This window comes from Procambarus clarkii, chromosome 81 (genome assembly GCF_040958095.1).
Source record: "Procambarus clarkii isolate CNS0578487 chromosome 81, FALCON_Pclarkii_2.0, whole genome shotgun sequence".
In the NCBI taxonomy this organism is placed as follows: domain Eukaryota; kingdom Metazoa; phylum Arthropoda; class Malacostraca; order Decapoda; family Cambaridae; genus Procambarus; species Procambarus clarkii.
This window is the reverse complement of record NC_091230.1, coordinates 9174384-9195751: the sequence shown is the minus strand read 5'-3', so window position 1 is coordinate 9195751 and position 21368 is coordinate 9174384. Positions and strand designations below refer to the sequence as shown.

The window sequence follows — 21368 nt, the reverse complement described above, 5'->3', positions numbered from 1 at the left end:
CCGGCCTTGCCCCACTGACGAGTGAAGGAAGACTCAGGCATACCTTCAACATCATCACGACCTCTGGCGACTCTGTCAGCTGGGCAGATTTAAAAAAGGGGTCTCACACCCTCTCAAGCGGGGGCTCTTTGCCATCGTTGGGCACCGCCTCACCAACTGCCACGTCGTCCACACACTGTCTTCTTCAACAGTCGTAAATACTAGCTGCCCTGCAGCCTATAGTAATACTAATGTACTAATAAATATGCTGATACTATTATATTGTGGGTTGGTGGTGTTGTCGTCGTTGATCCTTCTTTACGGACAACCTAACCCACAACTCGGCGGAATGCTTATACTTTACCAGGAGATCACCCTGGGCGCTTCTGGCTCTTGAAGAGGGGCTCAACGTCACAAGTTTAGGGGATGTGGCTCCAATACTTAGCCTCGTTGTCACGTGCACACAGCCACTCGAGCCGCTGTGACTCCCCACTCTCTCCTTATGGGATGTGATCTCCTCAATCCCTTTTGACTTACTAGTTTTCTGTTCTACCCTGTCCACAGTGGTGGTTCTTAGTTCTTTCTCTCTCTCCATCTTTACTACATCCTGGGAAGCCTCACTAGGACAAGGGCAAACACCAGCAAATTTGAATACATTTACTGGACAAAGCACATACACAATACATACACACATAATAATAATGAATCCTACACTCTATACTATTTCAGTCAGGTTGCACCCCAACACCATCAGAACTCTATCATCTGCTTATCAAGTGGTATTTTATCTCCTGATTCACCACCTAATACTACCAACCTCCTCAAGTAGATCAAGTCTTATAATACAATGTTGCACTATCAGCAAGAGAATATACATCTGTAAACATATGCAAGGAAAATTGGCGTATGAATGCAGTAACATAAATATCATTATAAATGTTCCTCGATATACAACAATGATCCATCGATCACCCTATCAGTCCTAGAACACATAGAACTGTAGGTAATCCAGCCTATGACTGTAACTCTATACTTCAGTATAAACATTCCTCGGCACAAGAATGGCAAACAATCACTCACCTTTCACTGCGTCTTGCACGCTGACAACCAAACACTCTATCACCTCCCTACCAGTAATCAACCAGAACTTCCCTTCCACATCTGGAAGTTCACTACCCTGATCTCTTCAGGTTCTTCCGGGTTTAACTACCAGGATCCTCCGTAGCTCCTCTAGGCTGCTACACCATGAAGTTCCCTCGAGCAACTATGGTGCTTCACCACCTCTACAGAAGCACGTGACACTCCTCTTCACTGCTTCTCCTCACAGCTCGAGGTCCTCTCCTCCACTACCTTGGAGTCTCATCAACTACTCCCTCTGTGCTGGCTTCGAAGTTCTCAGCAATTTCTTCCCCAAAGACAAACCTGCAACCCATTGACACTACAATAAAAACGTTTCCTTATAAACACATAGACGAAATAATCCGCACAATATGTTTGCATCCAACATCTATCTGCTCTCTACATACTGTGAGAGTGGACTCCCTCGTTTGGGCTGGTGCATGCTCCGCCTTGCCCGGCGGGCAGCTCCTCAACTCTGGGAGGGCCCTCCGCCGCCAGTCAGTTGGCTTCAGGCAGTCGATGGGAGAGGACGTGCTGCTCATCCCTTCAACTGTCTCTCTCATCTCCGTTCTCTTATTTAGGCTTCCTGCTTTACCAGAACATGTCAAACTTATCAATAAACATTGTTACTGTCGCTGGGCACACGACCAACTAGAAGTAATCACTATAGCCTGGCTTAAAATCGTGCTTACCACAGATTGTCTAGTCGAGGGCGCTATCCCTCTGACGGCGTCTGATCAGGGCGCTCCCACAGCCCACGATAATGTCTCTGGGCGGCTTAATAAACTCTCCTCGACGTCCAGGACTTGAGACCACAACGTTCCCAGCTCGATTCCACAGCTGGAACGTCTGCACACTTCCTTTCTCTTGGAGATATATCACTATATATATATATATATATATATATAGGGGGTCCCTCTCTGACAGGAGCTCACACAGAGTGCAGCTTCGCCTCGCGATGTCTAGTACTCAAGTGACTTAAGCTCCTATCTAAGCGAGCCTCACACCTCCTGCAAATTATCCACATCTCTTAACCAGTCATTTATCTATTTTCTTATTCACTGCCCATAATCTCAAATTGTTTATCAAATCCAACCAACTATTTTACATCTGAGCCTTCACCTCTATATTTCCTAGACCTTCTAATCAGGTCGGGCTTGATAGAATTATTCTCAAAGGGGAGACTCGTTTTCGGCTGCCTGGGATCATAACACTCCCTCCCCCTTGTTTTTGAGAATTATTCTAGTGGCTAGGCTCGAGATAATGCATCAGCTACTATATTGTCTCGCCCCTTTATGTGCGTTATCACTAGGTCATACTCTTGGAGCAATAAAAACCATCTGGTTACCCTCTGGTTCGCATGCTTCATTTTCCTCAGGAAAACTAGGGGATTATGGTCTGTATACACCGTTACTGGGTGTCCTTCCCCACTCTCATGCACTTAAAAATGTTTCAATGCCATCACAAGGGCCAAAGTATCTTTCTCGACCATACTGTACGACCTCTGGTGCTTAACGAACTACTTCGAGAAGAAAGACACGGGGCGGTAAATTCCATCACTCTGCTGCGTTAATACAGCTCCAGCCCTTATATCACTGGCATCTACAAATAACGTAAACGGTGCTCCAAAATTGGGCGACACTAGAACAGGCGCCTCGGTCAACAGTCTTTTGGTCTTTTCAAACGCTTCTTGTGCTGTTCCATTCCACTCCCACTTCTTGCTCTTTGATAGCAAACTCGTCATAGGAGCGGCTATGGTGGAGAAATTTCCGCAGAACTTCCGGTAATATCCAATCATACCGAGGTATCTCAACAATTCTTTCTTACTCCTGGGCAGCGGGAAGTTGTCAATGGCCTTCACCTTTGTTCTTACCGGGGCAACCTCGCCTTGCCCTACTATATATCCAAAGTACTCCAGGCGGGCTCTCCCGAACTCGCTTTTTGCTAAGTTGATCGTCATGTTGGCCTTCTCCAGTCGATCAAACAAATCTAAAAGTCGATCCACATGATCCTTCCAGGAATCAGCGAACACTACAATATCATCGATGTACACTGCACATCCGTCGCGCCTTGTAATTTGCAATATCTGGCTCACAACTCGCCAGAAACATGATCTTCTCACAAACGATCTGACTTCTCTGGCACCTCTTGGCTAGGCTGTCCTCCTAGGACGCCTGCACTCCATCGGTCCACTCTGCTTATGTTTCCACCCTCCGTTTCCTCGTCGTCTTCTCTTCACGTCCAGAGCCAAGACACCTACTGTCTGTATCTCCTCTGTCGTCTTCACACTTCCATGTACTGCCATTATACTTCCGTCTCCTGTCATCATACTTCACTCCCTCGTCTTCACCGACGATCCTTCCTTTCGTCTCCTCATTTATCCGAGACCTCATCCTGTTTGACTTCGATCGAGTTCTTGGCTTTCTTCTATTCTTCCAAGCTTGTATCATCATCCTCTTCCCACACTTCTCACCTCTATACAACTCCATTTCTTCTTCAACTCTTCTTCGTTCCCTAAAAGTTTCTTCGAGCACTGTACTACACCCAACAGCACTCGACCGTACATGTCACTTTACCTCTCCTAGAGTGCTCGTAAGCATCTCTCCACACATACTGTCTCTTCTCCTTTCATTTTCTCGGCTATTACTTTTCTTCACTATCTCTCCTCCACGTTTTCTGTGAATCATGTCAACTCCTGACATCTCAATCAACTTAACTCCACTATCCATATGCCTCTGTGCTCGTGGACAACTTGACGCTTTACTCTCGTCCTCAGTATGTCCACATCCTTCCTCATTTCTACTCAGCACAGTTGTATTCGCCTTCCGACTCTTAATTTCAGCAGGCTGAGCTCTACTCATGTCCATTCTCTTCACATGATTCTTCTTCGGCTGGGTCATCTTCACTTTTGACCTCACCGAGATTGAATTTCCTGAGTCGGACCTTCCTCAAATAACCAGGCTATATCTACGTCGATATCCTCTACAGGTTGAATCGACACTGTCTCATCTTCTCCAGCGTCTTCCTCGTCGGCCACCTCTGTCTTCATCACTACCGAGACAGGGTACTCAATGGCTTGGCAGTCTCCTGACGCATCTCCTCGGATGTCAGTCAGGTTTACAATCTCAGGTGTCCCACCCGTGCCGTGGCCTTCTGGGCACTCCTCTGGCACAGTCTCCGCCATGACTCTTGGCAACACCTTTGTCCCGCACAAGTCATTCCCCAGGATCACTTGGACTCCTGGAACAGGTATGTCGGGGCACACTCCCAACATCACCTCCGCCGACACATATTCCGACCTTAGCTGGACAGTACAAACGGGCATGTCACTCTCAGACAATAACCCATATACTTTCATCTTACTCCTGCCAGCTAACCCTCGATCATTCCCAATCAGGCTTCTAGTAATCAAGCTCTGATTAGCTCCGGTATCACTTAAGATACCAACTTCTACCTCAGGCTGGCCTCCTATATTGATCCAACCTTTGCTCATGAACGGCCTATACCTCTCGTTCACTAAGTTCACCTTCTGTGGTTTGTCTTGGAACACATTAGTATATTTACTTCGGGGGTCACACATGGCCAGGGTCACAACTCTTTTGCCCTGCCTACAATCTCGCATCACGTGACCCAATCCGTTACAATTGTAACACCTCACCTGGGAAAAATCTCTTCTATATGTACCAGAGCGGCTCTGACTTTGTCCACTCGCATGAGAGTTCCTCGAGCCAGGCACACTACCTGCACTCTGTGGGGCTTTACTGGACTCTTGATTTCCTGGATCACGATTAGTTTCTCGTTTAGCTCCTCCATCTTCACTTTCAGACGAAGTGCGCGACCTACTCTTCTGAGTTTTAGGGTACTTACGTTTATCTGCCCATTTATCAAAATTCTTCTCACCCCAGACTCCTTTGGGTCTTTCATAATTTCTTCCTCCCCAGACTCCACTGGATCTGCGATTGCTGCGTCTTGCCTCGCTTCTCACTCTGTTCTCCCTCAAGCTCTTGTATGCTTCCGTAATCATATCTGCCCTATCTGCGGAATCTTTCACCTCCTTTATCCCTGCTTCTTAGATCTTGAACTTTGTTTCGGGATGCATCATCTCCAAGAACTTCTCCATGACCATCAGTTGCTTCAGGTCAGCATAAGATCCAACTCCAGCAGCCTCAATCCACTTCTGGAATCGTCTTTCCAGATCCGTTGCTGTCTCAGCAAAAGTACATGCTCCAACCTTCACCATCTCTCTGAAGCGCTTCCTATAAGCTTCTAGGGTTAGCTGAAACGAGCACAGTATGCTGCTCTTAACTGTGGCATAATCCTGGCACTCTTCCAGTGACAATTGGTTATATGCCTCCCTGCTGCACCGGTCAATCTTAACTGGACCAGCTGGGCCCATTCCTCCTGTGGCCACTCTTTGATACTGGCTACTTTTTCAAAGTGCTCGAAAAAGCTTTCTGCCTCTTCGGGAACAAACAAGGGAATGTCCTTCTCCTTAACCCTAACATCTGGTGAGTGTGATACCTGGGTGGTGCTCTCCGGCAACCCATGTTCAATCCTTCGCTCAGCCAGAGCCCTATTTGCTTCTATCTGCATTTGTTTTGTTTTCTCTTTTTCTTTTTCTTGTTCCAACTCCAGTTCCCTTATTCTGGTTTTCTCTTTTTCTTTCTCCACCTCTAGCCTGGCTTTCTCTTTTTCTTTCTCCACCTCTAGCCTGGCTTTCTCTTTTTCTTTCTCCACCTCTAGCCTGGCTTTCTCTTTTTCTTTCTCCACCTCTAGCCTGGCTTTCTCTTTTTCTTTCTCCACCTCTAGCCTGGCTTTCTCTTTTTCTTTCTCCACCTCTAGCCTGGCTTTCTCTTTCTCCACCTCTAGCCTGGCTTTCTCTTTTTCTTTCTCCACCTCTAGCCTGGCTTTCTCTTTTTCTTTCTCCACCTCTAGCCTGGCTTTCTCTTTTTCTTTCTCCACCTCTAGCCTGGCTTTCTCTTTTTCTTTCTCCACCTCTAGCCTGGCTTTCTCTTTTTCTACCTCCAGTCTGGTCTTCTATTTTTCCCTCTCGGCTTCATTTTTTTATCTGGAGTTCCAATTTCATCTTTTCCAGCTGGAACTGTCTCTCCTTGTCCTCACGCTGCATCTGGAGCTCTAACTGGAATCTCTCCAAGCTCCTATTTCAGCTACTCCTGCTACTGCGGCTACTCTTGCTGCTCCCACTCGATCCCTGGGACCTCACTTCATCCTGCCCATCTTCCTTCTTTCCACTTTCAGCTCCTTTCTGGGCTCCTTGCTCTGCCGCTTCACTTTTGGCTCTTAACTGCCTCAGGATCTCATCCTTCATCCCAGCTACTTTAGATGCTTTCAACCTGATGCCACCTTTTTCTGCTATTTGTTTTAATTGATCCCTCATGCAACCTTTCAGGTCCTCAGGCTTGCCAGACTCCACAAATGCCTGCACCTTATCCATCGTGTCCTGTGAGTCTTCCCAAGAGAGAGAATATACACCTGCGGGGACACAGTTTATCTATTTCAGCAAGGGGTGTACAAATCCACTCTTGGACAGGGTGTGGGTGTGTCAGTTCACTCTCCCGGACAGGCCCCCAATTTATTATATTGTAGGTTGGTGGTGTTGTCGTCGTTCTTTCTGGACAACCCAACCCACAACTCGGTAGAGTGCTTATACTTTACCAGGAGATCACCCCGGGCGCTTCTCGCTCTTGAAGAGGGGCTCAACGTCACACGTTTAGGGGATGTGGCTCCAATACTTAGCCTCGTTGTCACGTTCACACACCCACTCGAGCCGCTGTGATTCCCCACTCTCTCCTTATGTGATGTGATCTCCTCAATCCCTTTTGACTTATTAGTTTTCTGTTCTACCCTGTCCACAGCGGTGGTTCTTGGTTCTTTCTCTCTCTCTCCTTCTTTACTACATCCTGGGAAGCCTCACTAGGACAAGGGCAAACACCAGCAAATTTGAATACATTTACTGGACAAAGCACATACACAATACATACACACATAATAATAATGAATCCTACACTCTATACTATTTCAGTCAGGTTGCACCCCAACACCATCAGAACTCTATCATCTGCTTATCAAGTGGTATTTTATCTCCTGATTCACCACCTAATACTACCAACCTCCTCAAGTAGATCAAGTCTTATAATACAATGTTGCACTATCAGCAAGAGAATATACATCTGTAAACATATGCAAGGAAAATTGGCGTATGAATGCAGTAACATAAATATCATTATAATTGTTCCTCGATATACAACAATGATCCATCGATCACCCTATCAGTCCTAGAACACATAGAACTGTAGGTAATCCAGCCTATGACTGTAACTCTATACTTCAGTATAAACATTCCTCGGCACAAGAATGGCAAACAATCACTCACCTTTCACTGTGTCTTGCACGCTGACAACCAAACACTCTATCACCTCCCTACCAGTAATCAACCAGAACTTCCCTTCCACATCTGGAAGTTCACTACCCTGATCTCTTCAGGTTCTTCCGGGTTTAACTACCAGGATCCTCCGTAGCTCCTCTAGGCTGCTACACCATGAAGTTCCCTCGAGCAACTATGGTGCTTCACCACCTCTACAGAAGCATGTGACACTCCTCTTCACTGCTTCTCCTCACAGCTCGAGGTCCTCTCCTCCACTACCTTGGAGTCTCATCAACTACTCCCTCTGTGCTGGCTTCGAAGTTCTCAGCAACTTCTTCCCCAAAGACAAACCTGCAACTCATTGAAACTCCAATAAAAACGTTTCCTTATAAACACATAGACGAAATAATCCACACAATATGTTTGCATCAAACATCTATCTGCTCTCTACATACTGTGAGAGTGGACTCTCTCGTTTGGGCTGGTCCATGCTCCGCCTTGCCCAGCGGGAGGCTCCTCAACTCTAGGAGGGCCCTCCACTGCCAGTCAGTTGGCTTCAGGCAGTCGACGGGAGAGGATATGCTGCTTGTCCCTCCAACTGTGTCTCTCATCTCCGTCCTCTTATTTAGGCTTCCTGCTTTCCAGAACATGTCAAACTTATCAATAAACATTACTACTGTCGCTGCGCACATGACCAACTACAAGTAGTCACGATAGACTGGCTTAAAATCGTGCTTACCACAGATTGTCTAGTCGAGTGCGCTATCCCTCTGATGGCGTCTGATTCAGAGCGCTCCCATGGCCCACGATAATGTCTCTGGGCGGCTTAATAAACTCTCCTCGCCGTCCAGGACTTGAGACCACAACGTTCCCAGCTCGATTCCACAGTTGGAACGTCTGCACACTTCCTTTCTCTTGGAGATATATCACTAGGGGTCCCTCTCTGACAGGAGCTCACACAGAGCGCAGCTTCCCCTCGCGATGTCTGGTACTCAAGTGACTTAAGCTCCTCTCTAAGTGAGCCTCACACCTCCAGCATATTATTCACATCTCTTAACCAGTCATTAATATATTTTCTTATTCACTGCCCATAATATCAAATTGTTTATCAAATCCAACCAGTTATTTTACATCTGAGCCTTCACCTCTATATTTCCTAGACCTTCTAATTAGGTCGGACTTGATAAAATAATTTTCAAAGGGGAGACTCGTTTTTCGTCTGCCTGGGATCATAACAATACCATATATAGATATTTGATGTATTTGATATACACACGTTCCTTCCACAAAGGCATTTGTCTTTAACCTAGAAACGGTGTCTTCTCTCCAACGTCCTCAGTAGATGTGACCCAGGCACTGCAGGCTTGCTTGCTACACCATCCTGACCCGCGGGAGTCAGGCTACGCCCTCCAGAGTCGTCGCCGACCTATACCTCAAGTTTTGGCACTTCTTTTACCACTAAATTTGGCCCCTTCTTGCTCTCCAGGAGCACGGGGTCTGCAGCATTGATGGTGGTCTACGATGGCTGCTTATGATCCACTGAACGAGGCTCCCAGAGCCTCCCACCTCGAGACCCTGGAAACACAAACCTAAACTGTCTCTATTTTCCGCTTGTTACAACTTGTAATAAAGTTGTTACATCTTGGCTGAACGTGTTTATGACGTATTAGAACGTTGATACAACTTGCTATATTGGTTGTTTTAACAGGTTAGGAGGTGTTAAAACTTGTTCGAACGTTGTACCAACGTCGTAGTTTCGGTGTGTGTGTTTGGCGGGGAGCTACTCGACACACGACAACTCTCGTCCACAGTCAGATCAACTCTGGACGACGCCTCCAGGGGCTAACGGCGGGCCATGACTGGTCGGGCGATCCACGTGACTTCTGCCAGGCAATTGCCAGCCAGCTTGAGTCGCCCACAAAATGGCGGATTTGCAGGCAGGGGAAGCCATTTTTTTGTACCAAGGACATCCCCTCCTTACCTACAAACTTATGAATGCAAATTTCTCCCCAATTAGGTGACCAATCTGGTCACCTCATATATCAAGAGACTCCCTGCACCGCAGAGAATCAGCAAGATTAGCAGATATGACTCCTAAAGCCAGATTTTGGAGAGAAATAGAAGGGGGCTCCGTAACAATACATACATACATACATACATACATACATGGCTTTACACAAGGTACCATCTGGGAGGTGAAATCCTGCAAGAGTCAAATAGAGAGAAGAGAAAGATCTGGAGGATGATATCAAACCGAACCTGTCCCCAGAGGCCCACATCAAAAGGAAGTGGCAGTGGCATATGGAATAAGGAAGTGGCAGAAGTCAGTGGCATATGATAGGTTCGCCAACATAAGAACTGCCTTTAGAAACTTGTGTAAGGAATCGTTCAGGACCCTGTATACCACTTGTGTCAGACCAATCCTGGAATATGCAGCTCCCGCCTGGAGTCCATATCTCGTTAAACACAAGACAAATTTAGAGAAGATTCAGTGGTATACCACCAGACTTGTCCCTGAACAGAGAGGTATGAGCTATGAGGAAAGGCTTAAGGAACTGAACCTCACGTCCATGGAAAACAGAAGAGTAAGGGGAGACATGATAACCACCTACAAAATTCTTAGGGGAATTGACAGGGTGGACAAAGACAAACTCTTCAGCACGGGTGGAACACAAGCAAGAGGACACAGGTGGAAACTTAGTACCCAAATGACCCACAGGGACATGAGAAAGATTTTTTTCAGTGTCAGAGTAGTTAGTAAATGGAATGCACTAGGAAGTGATGTGGAGGAGGCTGACTCCATACACAGTTTCAGATGTAGATATGATAGAGCCCAGTAGGCTCGGGAATCTGTACACCAGTTGATTAACAGTTGAGTGGTGGGACCAAGGAGACAAAGCTCAACCCCCGCAAGCACAAATAGGTGAGTACATACGTACATTCATGCGTACATACATACATATATACATACATACATACATACATACATACATACATACATACATACATACATACATACATACATACGTACGTACGTACGTACGTACGTACGTACGTACGTACGTACGTACGTACATACGTACATACATATATACATAAAGGGCATGGAGGAACTTCCGTAATAACAGAACACCAGAAAGTAGAGAGAGATACCAGAGAACCAGGAACGAGTATGTCAGTGTGAGAAGAGCAGCTGAGAAAAGGTATGAAAATGATATAGCTAATAAAGCCAAGACCGAACCCAAGCTACTACACAGTCACATCAGGAGGAAGACAACAGTGAAGGAACAGGTGATGAAACTTAGGGTGGGCGAGGACAGGTACACAGAGAATGACAAAGAGGTGTGTGAAGAACTCAACAAAAGGTTCCAGGAGGTCTTTACAATAGAACAGGGAGATGTCGTGGCGCTAGAAGAGGTGGCAGCAAACCAGGTGACCTTTGTTAGGTTCGAAATTACAAGAGATGAGGTCAAGAAGCACCTATTGGAGCTGGATGTGAGAAAAGCTGTTGGGCCGGATGGAATCTCGCCATGGGTATTGAAAGAGTGTGCAGGAGCACTTTGCCTACCACTCTCCATAATGTATAGTAGGTCACTGGAAACGGGGGACCTACCAGAAATATGGAAGACTGCTTATGTAGTACCAATATACAAAAAGGGTGACAGACAAGAGGCACTGAACTACAGGCCAGTGTCCTTAACTTGTATACCATGCAAGGTGATGGAGAAGATTGTGAGAAAAAACCTAGTAACACATCTGGAGAGAAGAGACTTCGTGACAACCCATCATCATGGGTTAAGGGAAGGTAAATCTTGCCTTACAGGATTGATAGAATTCTACGATCAGGTGACAAAGATTAAACAAGAAAGAGAAGGGTGGGCGGACTGCATTTTTTTGGACTGTCGGAAAGCCTTTGACACAGTACCCCATAAAAGGTTGATGCATAAGCTAGAGAAACAGGCAGGAGTAACTGGTAGGGCGCTCCAGTGGATAAGGGAGTACCTAAACAATAGGAAGCAGAGAGTTACAGTGAGGGGTGAGACCTCAGACTGGCGTGAAGTCACCAGTGGAGTCCCACAGGGCTCTGTACTTGGACCTATCCTGTTTCTGATATACGTAAATGATCTCCCAGAGGGTATAGACTCATTCCTCTCAATGTTTGCTGACGACGCCAAAATTATGAGAAGGATTAAGACAGAGGAGGACAGCTTGAGGCTTCAAGAAGACCTGGACAAGCTGCAGGAATGGTCGAACAAATGGCTGTTAGAGTTTAATCCAAGCAAATGTAATGTAATGAAGATAGGGGTAGGAAGCAGGAGACCAGATACAAGGTATCACTTGGGAGATGAAATACTTCAAGAGTCCGAGAGAGAGAAAGACCTGGGGGTTGATATCACGCCAGACCTGTCCCCTGATGCTCATATCAAGAAGATAACAGCAGTAGCATATGCCAGGTTGGCTAACATAAGAACGGCCTTTAGAAACTTGTGTAAGGAATCTTTCAGAACATTATATACCATATATGTCAGACCAATCCTGGAGTATGCAGCACCAGCATGGAGTCCATATCTAGTCAAGCATAAGACTAAAATGGAAAAGGTTCAAAGGTTTGCCACCAGACTAGTACCCGAGCTGAGATGTATGAGCTACGAGGAGAGACTACGGGAATTAAACCTCACTTCGTAGGAAGACAGAAGAGTTAGGGGGGACATGATCACCACATTCAAGATCCTCAAGGGAATTGACAGGGTTGATAAAGACAGGCTGTTTAACACAAGGGGCACACGCACTAGGGGACACAGGTGGAAACTGAGTGCCCAAATGAGCCACAGAGATAATAGAAAGAACTTTTTTAGTGTCAGAGTGGATGACAAATGGAATGCATTAGGAAGTGATGTGGTGGAGGCTGACTCCATACACAGTTTGAAGTGTAGATATGATAGAGCCCAATAGGCTCCGGAACCTGTACACCTGTTGATTGACAGTTGAGAGGCGGGACCAAAGAGCCAGAGCTCAACCCCCGCAAGCACAACTAGGTGAGTACTAGGTGAGTACATACATACATACATACGTACGTACGTACGTACATACGTACATACGTACATACATACATACATACATACATACATACATACATACATACATACATACATACATACATACATACATACATACATACATACATATATACATACATACATACATACATACATACATACATACATACATACATACATACATACATACATACATACATACATACATACATACATACATATATACATACATACATACATACATACATACATATATACATACATACATACATACATACATACATACATACATACATACATACATACATACATACATACATACATACATACATACATACATACATACATACACATACTCCACAATCCATACATTCATAGACAATAGCCTGTTTTTGCCACCATTGCCCCATTTATTCAGATGTAATTTATGCCATATTAAACCAAATAGAAGCAAAATTTATCCAAATTTGGTCACAATTTGAGTAAATACCACTAAATATACCCTAAATATTTCAAACCAAAGCCAAATTCTACTAAATGTTCCTAAGGCCGTCACTTCCAGAGCAGAGGTTAACTGTTAGAGTTGTTAATGTGTACTTCCAACTTCCATTACACCCTGGATTATAGCTGTTTTTTTGGTTTGTGAATATATTCTTAGAAGTGTGTTAATTATAGATATAAACCTGACAGACTTGTGCCTAACCTGTATTCATCTTTGCTGAATATTGCAACTTCATTGTTAAAAAAGGGTTTGATTTTGGGTAAAAACCTAAATGACCTATGCTTAACCTTCTTGGATCTTTGTGGAATATTGTATCTATATTGTTAGAAAAGATATATTTTTTGGATATGAACCTAACTGCCCCTCGCATAATAAGCTTGGATATATGGTCAATATTGTAACTATATTGTTGGAAGAATGTTTTGTTTTTACACATCAACTCAGCTGCCCTCCACCTGACCTCCTTTTACCTAACTTCAAATTTATCGTATTTCTGGGAGGAAAGTACTGTTTGTGCATCACCCTAACTGCCTTGGACCTGATCTCTGATACTAGGACCTTGGTCTCATGTTGTTGCATCTTATTCTTAGCCATGTTTATTTGTTTTGTTTGTTTTCACATCAATACAACCATCCACCCCCATCCTAACCTCCATTACGTGGGGGTTAATGGAAATGTGTTATTATTGGGCATTTTCTCTACATGATATCCCTCTGCCAGACCAATTTCTGGCAGTTGCTCTCCACTGTATATAAAGTTTCTTCTTACATGATGATAAAGACCATATTATCCTCCACTTACATGATGATAACGACCATATTATCCTCCACTTACATGATGATAACGACCATATTATCATCCACTTACATGATGATAACGACGATATTATCATCCACTTACATGATGATAACGACGATATTATCCTCCACTTACATGATGATAACGACCATATTATCCTCCACTTACATGATGATAACGACAATGCTGATCCTCCACTTACATGATGATAACGACCATATTATCCTCCACTTACATGATGATAACGACCATGATGATCCTCCACTTACATGATGATAACGACCATATTATCCTCCACTTACATGATGATAACGACCATATTATCCTCCACTTACATGATGATAACGACCATATTATCCTCCACTTTCATGATGATAACGACCATATTATCCTCCACTTACATGATGATAACGACCATATTATCCTCCACTTACATGATGATAACGACCATATTATCCTCCACTTACATGATGATAACGACCATATTATCCTCCACTTACATGATGATAACGACCATATTATCCTCCACTTACATGATGATAACGACCATATTATCCTCCACTTACATGATGATAACGACCATATTATCCTCCACTTACATGATGATAACGACCATATTATCCTCCACTTACATGATGATAACGACCATGCTGATCCCCCACACAGGTACCACCAGACGGAGAGAAGCGGCTTCATGTCCCATGCTGCCAGAGAGAGCGACGACGACCTGGCCCTCATCACTTCCTCAGATCATAGTGAGGAAGGTGAGACACTCCGCGGTGTGGTGAGAGGCTGCGGGGACAGGACCCATCAGACTGAGGCAGGCGGGATTATGGAAGGACTCATCAGGCTTATCTTAAAATATATGTAAACTATGTCATTCTGAACGGGTGTGTACTCACCTAGTTGTGCATGTGGAGGCTGAGCTCTGGCTCTTTGGTCCCGCCTCTCAATCGCTGTTTGACAAGGAATGGGCTCCATGTTGGGGCCGCATACTCCAGGATTGGTCGTACGTATGTGGTATAAAAGATTCTGAATGATTCCTTACACAGGTTCCTGAAGGCTGTTCTGATGTTAGCCAGCCTCGCATATGCCGCATACGTAATTCTTTTTATGAGGGCTTCAGGAGACAGGATTAGCGAGATATCAATTCCTAGATCTTTCTCTCTTTCAGTTTCATTAAGTACTTCATCTCTTATTCTGTATCCTGTGTCTGGCCTCCTGTTTCCACCGACTAGTTTTATTACTTTGCATTTACTCGGGTTGAACTTTAGCAGCCATTTGTTGGAACATTCATTCAGTCTATCTAGGTCGTCCTGTAGCCTCTTACTATCATCCTCTGTTTCAATCCTCCTCATAATTTTTGCATCATCAGCAAACATTTAGAGAAACGATTTTATACCCTCTGGGAGATCCTAGACATATATCAAAAACAGTATTGGCCCAAGGACTGACCCCTGCGAGACCACTTGTGACGTCACACCAATCCGAGACCTCACCCCTCACAGTGACTCGTTGTCTTCTGTTACTTAGGTACTCCTGTATCCAACGGAGTACCTTCCCTTTCACTCCAGCCTGCATCTCCAGCTTTTTCACTAGCCTCTTGTGTGGTACTGTATCAAAGGCTTTCTGACAATCCAAAAATGTCAGTCTGCCCATCCGTCTCTTTCTTGCCTTATTTTTGTTACCTGGTCATAGAATTCAAGTAACCCTGTGAGGCAGGACTTGCCATCCCTTAACCCATGTTGATGCTGTGTTTCAAAGTTCTTTCGCTCCAGATGTTCCACTAGCTTTCTTCGCACAATCTTCTCCTCAGCTTGCATGGTATGCAGGTTAGGGACACTGGCCTGTAATTCAGTGCCTCCTGCCTATCCCCTTTCTTGTATATCAAAACTACATTAGCTGCTTTCCAAATTTCTGGCAGTTCCCCTGTTGCCAGCGATTTGTTATACACTATGGAGAGTGGCAGGCACAGTGCTTCTGGTCCGTCCTTTAGTATCCAAGGGGAGATTCCATCTGGGCCTATAGCCTTTGTCACATCCAACTCTAGTAAACCCTTCTTTACTTCCCCACCGGTAATCTCAAACTCTTCTAGTGGTTCCTGGTTAACTATTCCCTTTCTTATCTCTGGAATCTCTCCTTGCTCTAAGGTGAAGACCTCCTGGAATTTCTTATTCAGTTCCTCACACACTTCCTTGTCGTTTGTAGTGAATCCTTCTGCCCCTATCCTTATATACATTACCTGTTCCTTTACTGTTATTTTTCTCCTGATGTGGCTGTGCAGCAATTTAGATTGAGTCTTTGCCTTGCTTGCGATGTCATTTTCGCATTGTCTTTCTGCCTCATCCTGACATATTCATTCCTGGCACTCTGGTATCGTTCTCTGCTCTCATGTGTCCGGTTATTCCTATAGTTTCTCCATGCCTTTTTACTTTGCTGCTTAGCTAGTCTACATCTCTGATTAAACCATAGGTTTCTCATCTTCATTTCATTGTTTTCTTTTTGGACTGGAACAAACTTGTTTGCTGCTTCCTTGCACTTCTGCGTGATGAAGTCCATCATGTCTTGGGCCGTATTTCCCCTGAGCTCTGTTTCCCATGTTATATCTGTTAGGAATTTTCTTAACTCCTCATAGTTTCCCTTTCGGAATGCCAGTTTTTTGTTTGCAGTATCCCTCCTCGAGTTCAATAACCCTTCCTCAACCAGATACCCAAACGCCAGTATACTGTGCTCGCTCATTCCTACTGGGCCCTCAAAGCCGATTTCCATTATGTTGGATTCGTTCAGAGTGAAGACTAGGTCGAGTCTCACTGGTTCATCTTTTCCTCTCATCCTAGTGGGTTCTCTGACATGTTGTCTTAGAAAGTGTCTTGTCGCCACCTCCATTAGTTTGGCTTTCCATGTATCCATTCCTTCAGCTTGTCTAGGTCTTCTTGAAGCCTCAAGCAGTCCTCCTCTGTCTTAATCCTTCCCATAATTTTGGCATCGTCAGCAAACATTGAGAAGAATGAGTCTATGCCCTCCGGGAGATCGTTTACGTATATCAGAAACAGGAAAGGACCGAGTACAGAGCCCTGTGGGACTCCACTGGTGACTTCACGCCAATCTGAGGTCCCACCCCTCACTGTAACTCTTTGCATCCTATTGCTTAGGTACTCCCTTATCTACTTGAGCACTTTACCAGTGATTCCTGGCTGTCTCTCCAACTTATGTACAAGCCTCTTATGGGGGACTGTATCAAAGGCTTTTGGACAATCCAAAATAATCCAGTCTGCCAAGCCTTCTCTTTCTTGTTTAATCCTTGTCACCTGATCGTAGAATTCTATTAAGCCAGTAAGGCAAGATTTACCCTCCCTGAACCCATGTTGGCGATATGTCACGAAGTCCCTTCTCTCCAGAAGTGTTACTAGATTTTTTCTCACGATCTTCTCCATCCCTTTGCATGGTATACAAGTCAAGGACACTGGCCTGTAGTTCAGTGCTTTTTGTCTGTCACCTTTTTTGTTTATTGGGACCACATTAGCCGCCTTCCATATTTCTGGTAGGTCTCCCATCTCCAGTGACCTACTATACACTATGGAGAGTGGCAAGAAGAGTGCCTCTGCACACTCTATCAATACCAATGGTGAGATCCCGTCTGGACCAACAGATTCTCTCACATCCATATCCAAAAGTTGTTTCTTGACCTCATCTCTCATAATTTCGAACCCTTCCAAGGCCGCCTGGGTTACTGCCCCCTCCCCTTCTCCTAGCGCAGTGACCTCAACATGTTCTATTGTGAAGACCTCCTGGAACATCTTGTTGAGTTCCTCACACACCTCTCTGTCATTCTCTGTATACCTGTCTTCGCCTGTTCTAAGTTTCATTTCCTGTTCTTTCACTGTTGTTTTCCTCCTGATGTGACTGTGCAGTAGCTTTGGATCGGTCTTGGCTTTGCTTGCTATATCATTTTCATAATTTTTCTCTGCTTCCCTTCTCACACTAACATACACATTCCTGGTTCTCTGGTATCTCTCTCTGCTTTCTGGTGTTCTATTATTTCGGAAGTTCCTCCACGTCCTTTTGTTCAGTACCTTTGCTTCCATACATGCCCTGTTAAACCATGGATTCTTCTTTTGCTTCTCGGATTTTTCCCTTTGGGCCGGAATAAACCTGTTTACTGCCTCCTGACACTTTTGGGTGACAAAGTCCATCATGTCTTGTACAGACTTAGCTCTGAGGTCTGCGTCCCATGGTATATCCCTTAGGAAACTTCTCATCCTCTCATAATTCCCCTTTCGGTATGCCAGCCTTTTGTTTTCTAGTTCTTTTTTTGGGGAGATAAGTCTTAGCTCTGCCAAGCACTCAAAGATCACCATAGCCCGTGCTACTTGGAAGTTGTTCCGAGTAGCTGAATCTATAACAACAACAAGCACGGTGATCACTCATTCCCAAGGGTGCTTCCATCTTAACCTCCCTTATTAAGATGGTAAACATGGTGAGGGTACACTCATTGAAGCTAAATATCAGATCTTGAACTCACCTAGTTGTACTCACCTAGTTGTGCTTGCGGGGGTTGAGCTCTGGCTTTTCGGCCCCGCCTCTCAACCGTCAATAAACAGGTGTACATGTTCCTGAGCCTACTGGGCTCTATCATATCTACACTTGAAACTGTGTATGGAGTCAGCCTCCACCACATCACTTCCTAATGCATTCCATCATTCCATACATTGTGTGTGTGTGTGTGTGTGTGTGTGTGTGTGTGTGTGTGTGGTGTGTGTGTGTGTGTGTGTGTGTGTGTGTGTGTGTGTGTGTGTGTGTGTGTGTGTGTGTGTGTGTGTGTGTGTGTGTGTGTGTGTGTGTGTGTGTGTGTTTACTAGTTGTGTTTTTACGGGGGTTGAGCTTTGCTCTTTCGGCCCGCCTCTCAACTGTCAATCAACTGTTTACTAACTACTATTTTTTTTTTCCACACCACACACACACACACCCCAGGAAGCAGCCCGTGACAGCTGACTAACTCCCAGGTACCTATTTACTGCTAGGTAACAGGGGCACTTAGGGTGAAAGAAACTTTGCCCATTTGTTTCTGCCTCGTGCGGGAATCGAACCCACGCCACAGAATTACGAGTTGTTGCGCGCTATCCACCAGGCTACGAGGCCCCCTGGGCCTGTGTGTGTGTGTGTGTGTGTGTGTGTGTGTGTGTGTGTGTGTGTGTGTACTCACCTAGTTGTACTCACCTAGTTGTGTTTGCGGGGGTTGAGCTCTGGCTCTTTGGTCCCGCCTCTCAACCGTCAATCAACAGGTGTACAGATTCCTGAGCCTATCGGGCTTTATCATATCTACACTTGAAACTGTGTATGGAGTCAGCCTCCACCACATCACCCCCTAATGCATTCCATTTGTCAACCACTCTGACACTAAAAAAGTTCTTTCTTCCAAATGAGCCATCTCTGTGGCTCATTTGGGCACTCAGTTTCCACCTGTGTCCCCTTGTGCGTGTTCCCCCTTGTGTTAAATAGACTGTCTTTATCTACCCTATCAATTCCCTTCAGAATCTTGAATGTGGTGATCATGTCCCCCCTAACTCTTCTGTCTTCCAGCGAAGTGAGGTTTAATTCCCGTAGTCTCTCCTCGTAGCTCATACCTCTCAGCTCGGGTACTAGTCTGGTGGCAAACCTTTGAACCTTTTTCCAGTTTAGTCTTATCCTTGACTAGATACGGACTCCATGCTGGGGCTGCATACTCCAGGATTGGCCTGACATATGTGGTATACAAAGTTCTGAATGATTCTTTACACAAGTTTCTGAATGCCGTTCGTATGTTGGCCAGCCTGGCATATGCCGCTGATGTTATCCTCTTGATATGTGCTGCAGGAGACAGGTCTGGCGTAATATCAACCCCCAAGTCTTTTTCCTTCTCTGACTCCTGAAGAATTTCCTCTCCCAGATGATACCTTGTATCTGGCCTCCTGCTCCCTACACCTATCTTCATTACATTACATTTGGTTGGGTTAAACTCTAACAACCATTTGTTCGACCATTCCTTCAGCTTGTCTAGGTCTTCTTGAAGCCTCAAACAGTCCTCTTCTGTTTTAATCCTTCTCATAATTTTAGCATCGTCCGCAAACATTGAGAGAAATGAATCGATACCCTCCGGGAGATCATTTACATATATCAGAAACAAAATAGGACCGAGTACAGAGCCCTGTGGGACTCCACTGGTAACTTCACGCCAATCGGAGGTGTGTGTGTGTGTGTGTGTGTGTGTGTGTACTCACCTAGTTGTGTTTGCGGGTTTGAGCTTTAGTTCTTTGGTCCCGCCTCTCAACCGTCAATTAACAGGTGTACAGGTTCCTGAGCCTATTGGGCTCTATCTTATCTACACTTGAAACAGTGTATGGAGTCAGCCTCCGCCACATTACTCCCCTAATGCATTCCACCTGTTAACTACTCTGACACTTAAAAAGTTTTTTGTAACGTCTCTGTAGCTCATTTCGGTACTCACCTTTAACCTGTGTCCCCTTGTTTGCGTATCACCCATGTTAAACAGTTTATCTTTTTCTACCCTGTTAATTCCTCTGAGAATTTTGTAGATAGTGATCATGTCTCCCCTTACTCTTCTGTCTTCCAGTGTCATGAGTTGCATTTCCCGCAGCCTGTCCTCGTAACTTATGCCTCTTAGTTCTATGACTAGCCTAGTGGCATACCTCTGAACTTTTTCAAGCTTCGTCTTATGCTTGACAAGGTACGGGCCCCATGCTGGGCCCACATACTCCAGGATTGGTCTTACATATGTTGTATACAAGGTTCTGAATGATTCCTTGCACAAGTTCCTAAAGGCAGTTCTCATGTTAGCCAGTCTTGCATATGGCGCAGATGTTATTCTTTTTATGTGGGCTTCAGGAGAGTCTTTGCATTGCTCGCTATGTCATTTCGTATTGTCGCTCTGCCTCTCTTCTCACCCTGAAATATTCATTTCTGGTGCTCTTGTTTCTTTCTCTGCTCCCTTCTGTCCTGTTATATCTACTCTTTCTCCACGTCTTTGTACCTTGTGGCTTTGCTATCTTACATCTCTGATTAAACCATGGGTTTCTTGTCTGCATTTCATTGTTTTTCCTTTTGGACCGGGACGAACTTGTCTGCTGCTTTTAGTACACATCTGCATGATGTAGTCCATCATTTCTTGGACCGTCTTTCGTCTGAGTTCTGTTTCCCAAGCTATATCTGTTATAAATTTCCTTATCTCCTCATAGTTTCCCTTCCGGAATGCCGGCCATTTTGTTTTCTGGGTCTTTCCTTGAGTACCTTAATTAACCCTACTTCGACCAGGTGCTCAAACATCAGTACACTGTAATCAGTACACATTTCCACGTGGGATTCGAAACCTATTTCCCTTATGGCTTAATAGTTCAGAATGAATACTAGATCGAATCTCCCTGGTTCATCGTTGCCTCGCATTCTTGTGGATCCCCTGATATGCTCACTTAAAAACTCTCTTGTCGCCACTTCCAACAGTTTAGCTCTCAATGTTTCCTCACCTCCATGCGGT

At 44.9% G+C, this 21368-nt stretch overlaps 1 protein-coding gene across 1 annotated transcript in view; it reads left to right on the top strand.

Moving 5' to 3' along the window:
• Positions 1-21368, top strand: part of LOC123773031 (insulin-like peptide receptor) — a 531432-nt gene that overhangs the window by 483125 nt on the left and 26939 nt on the right. Inside the window, exon 30 of the mRNA XM_069315507.1 lies at positions 14507-14604. Coding sequence (XP_069171608.1) covers positions 14507-14604 — 98 coding nt within the window. The remainder of the gene's footprint in view (positions 1-14506; positions 14605-21368) is intronic.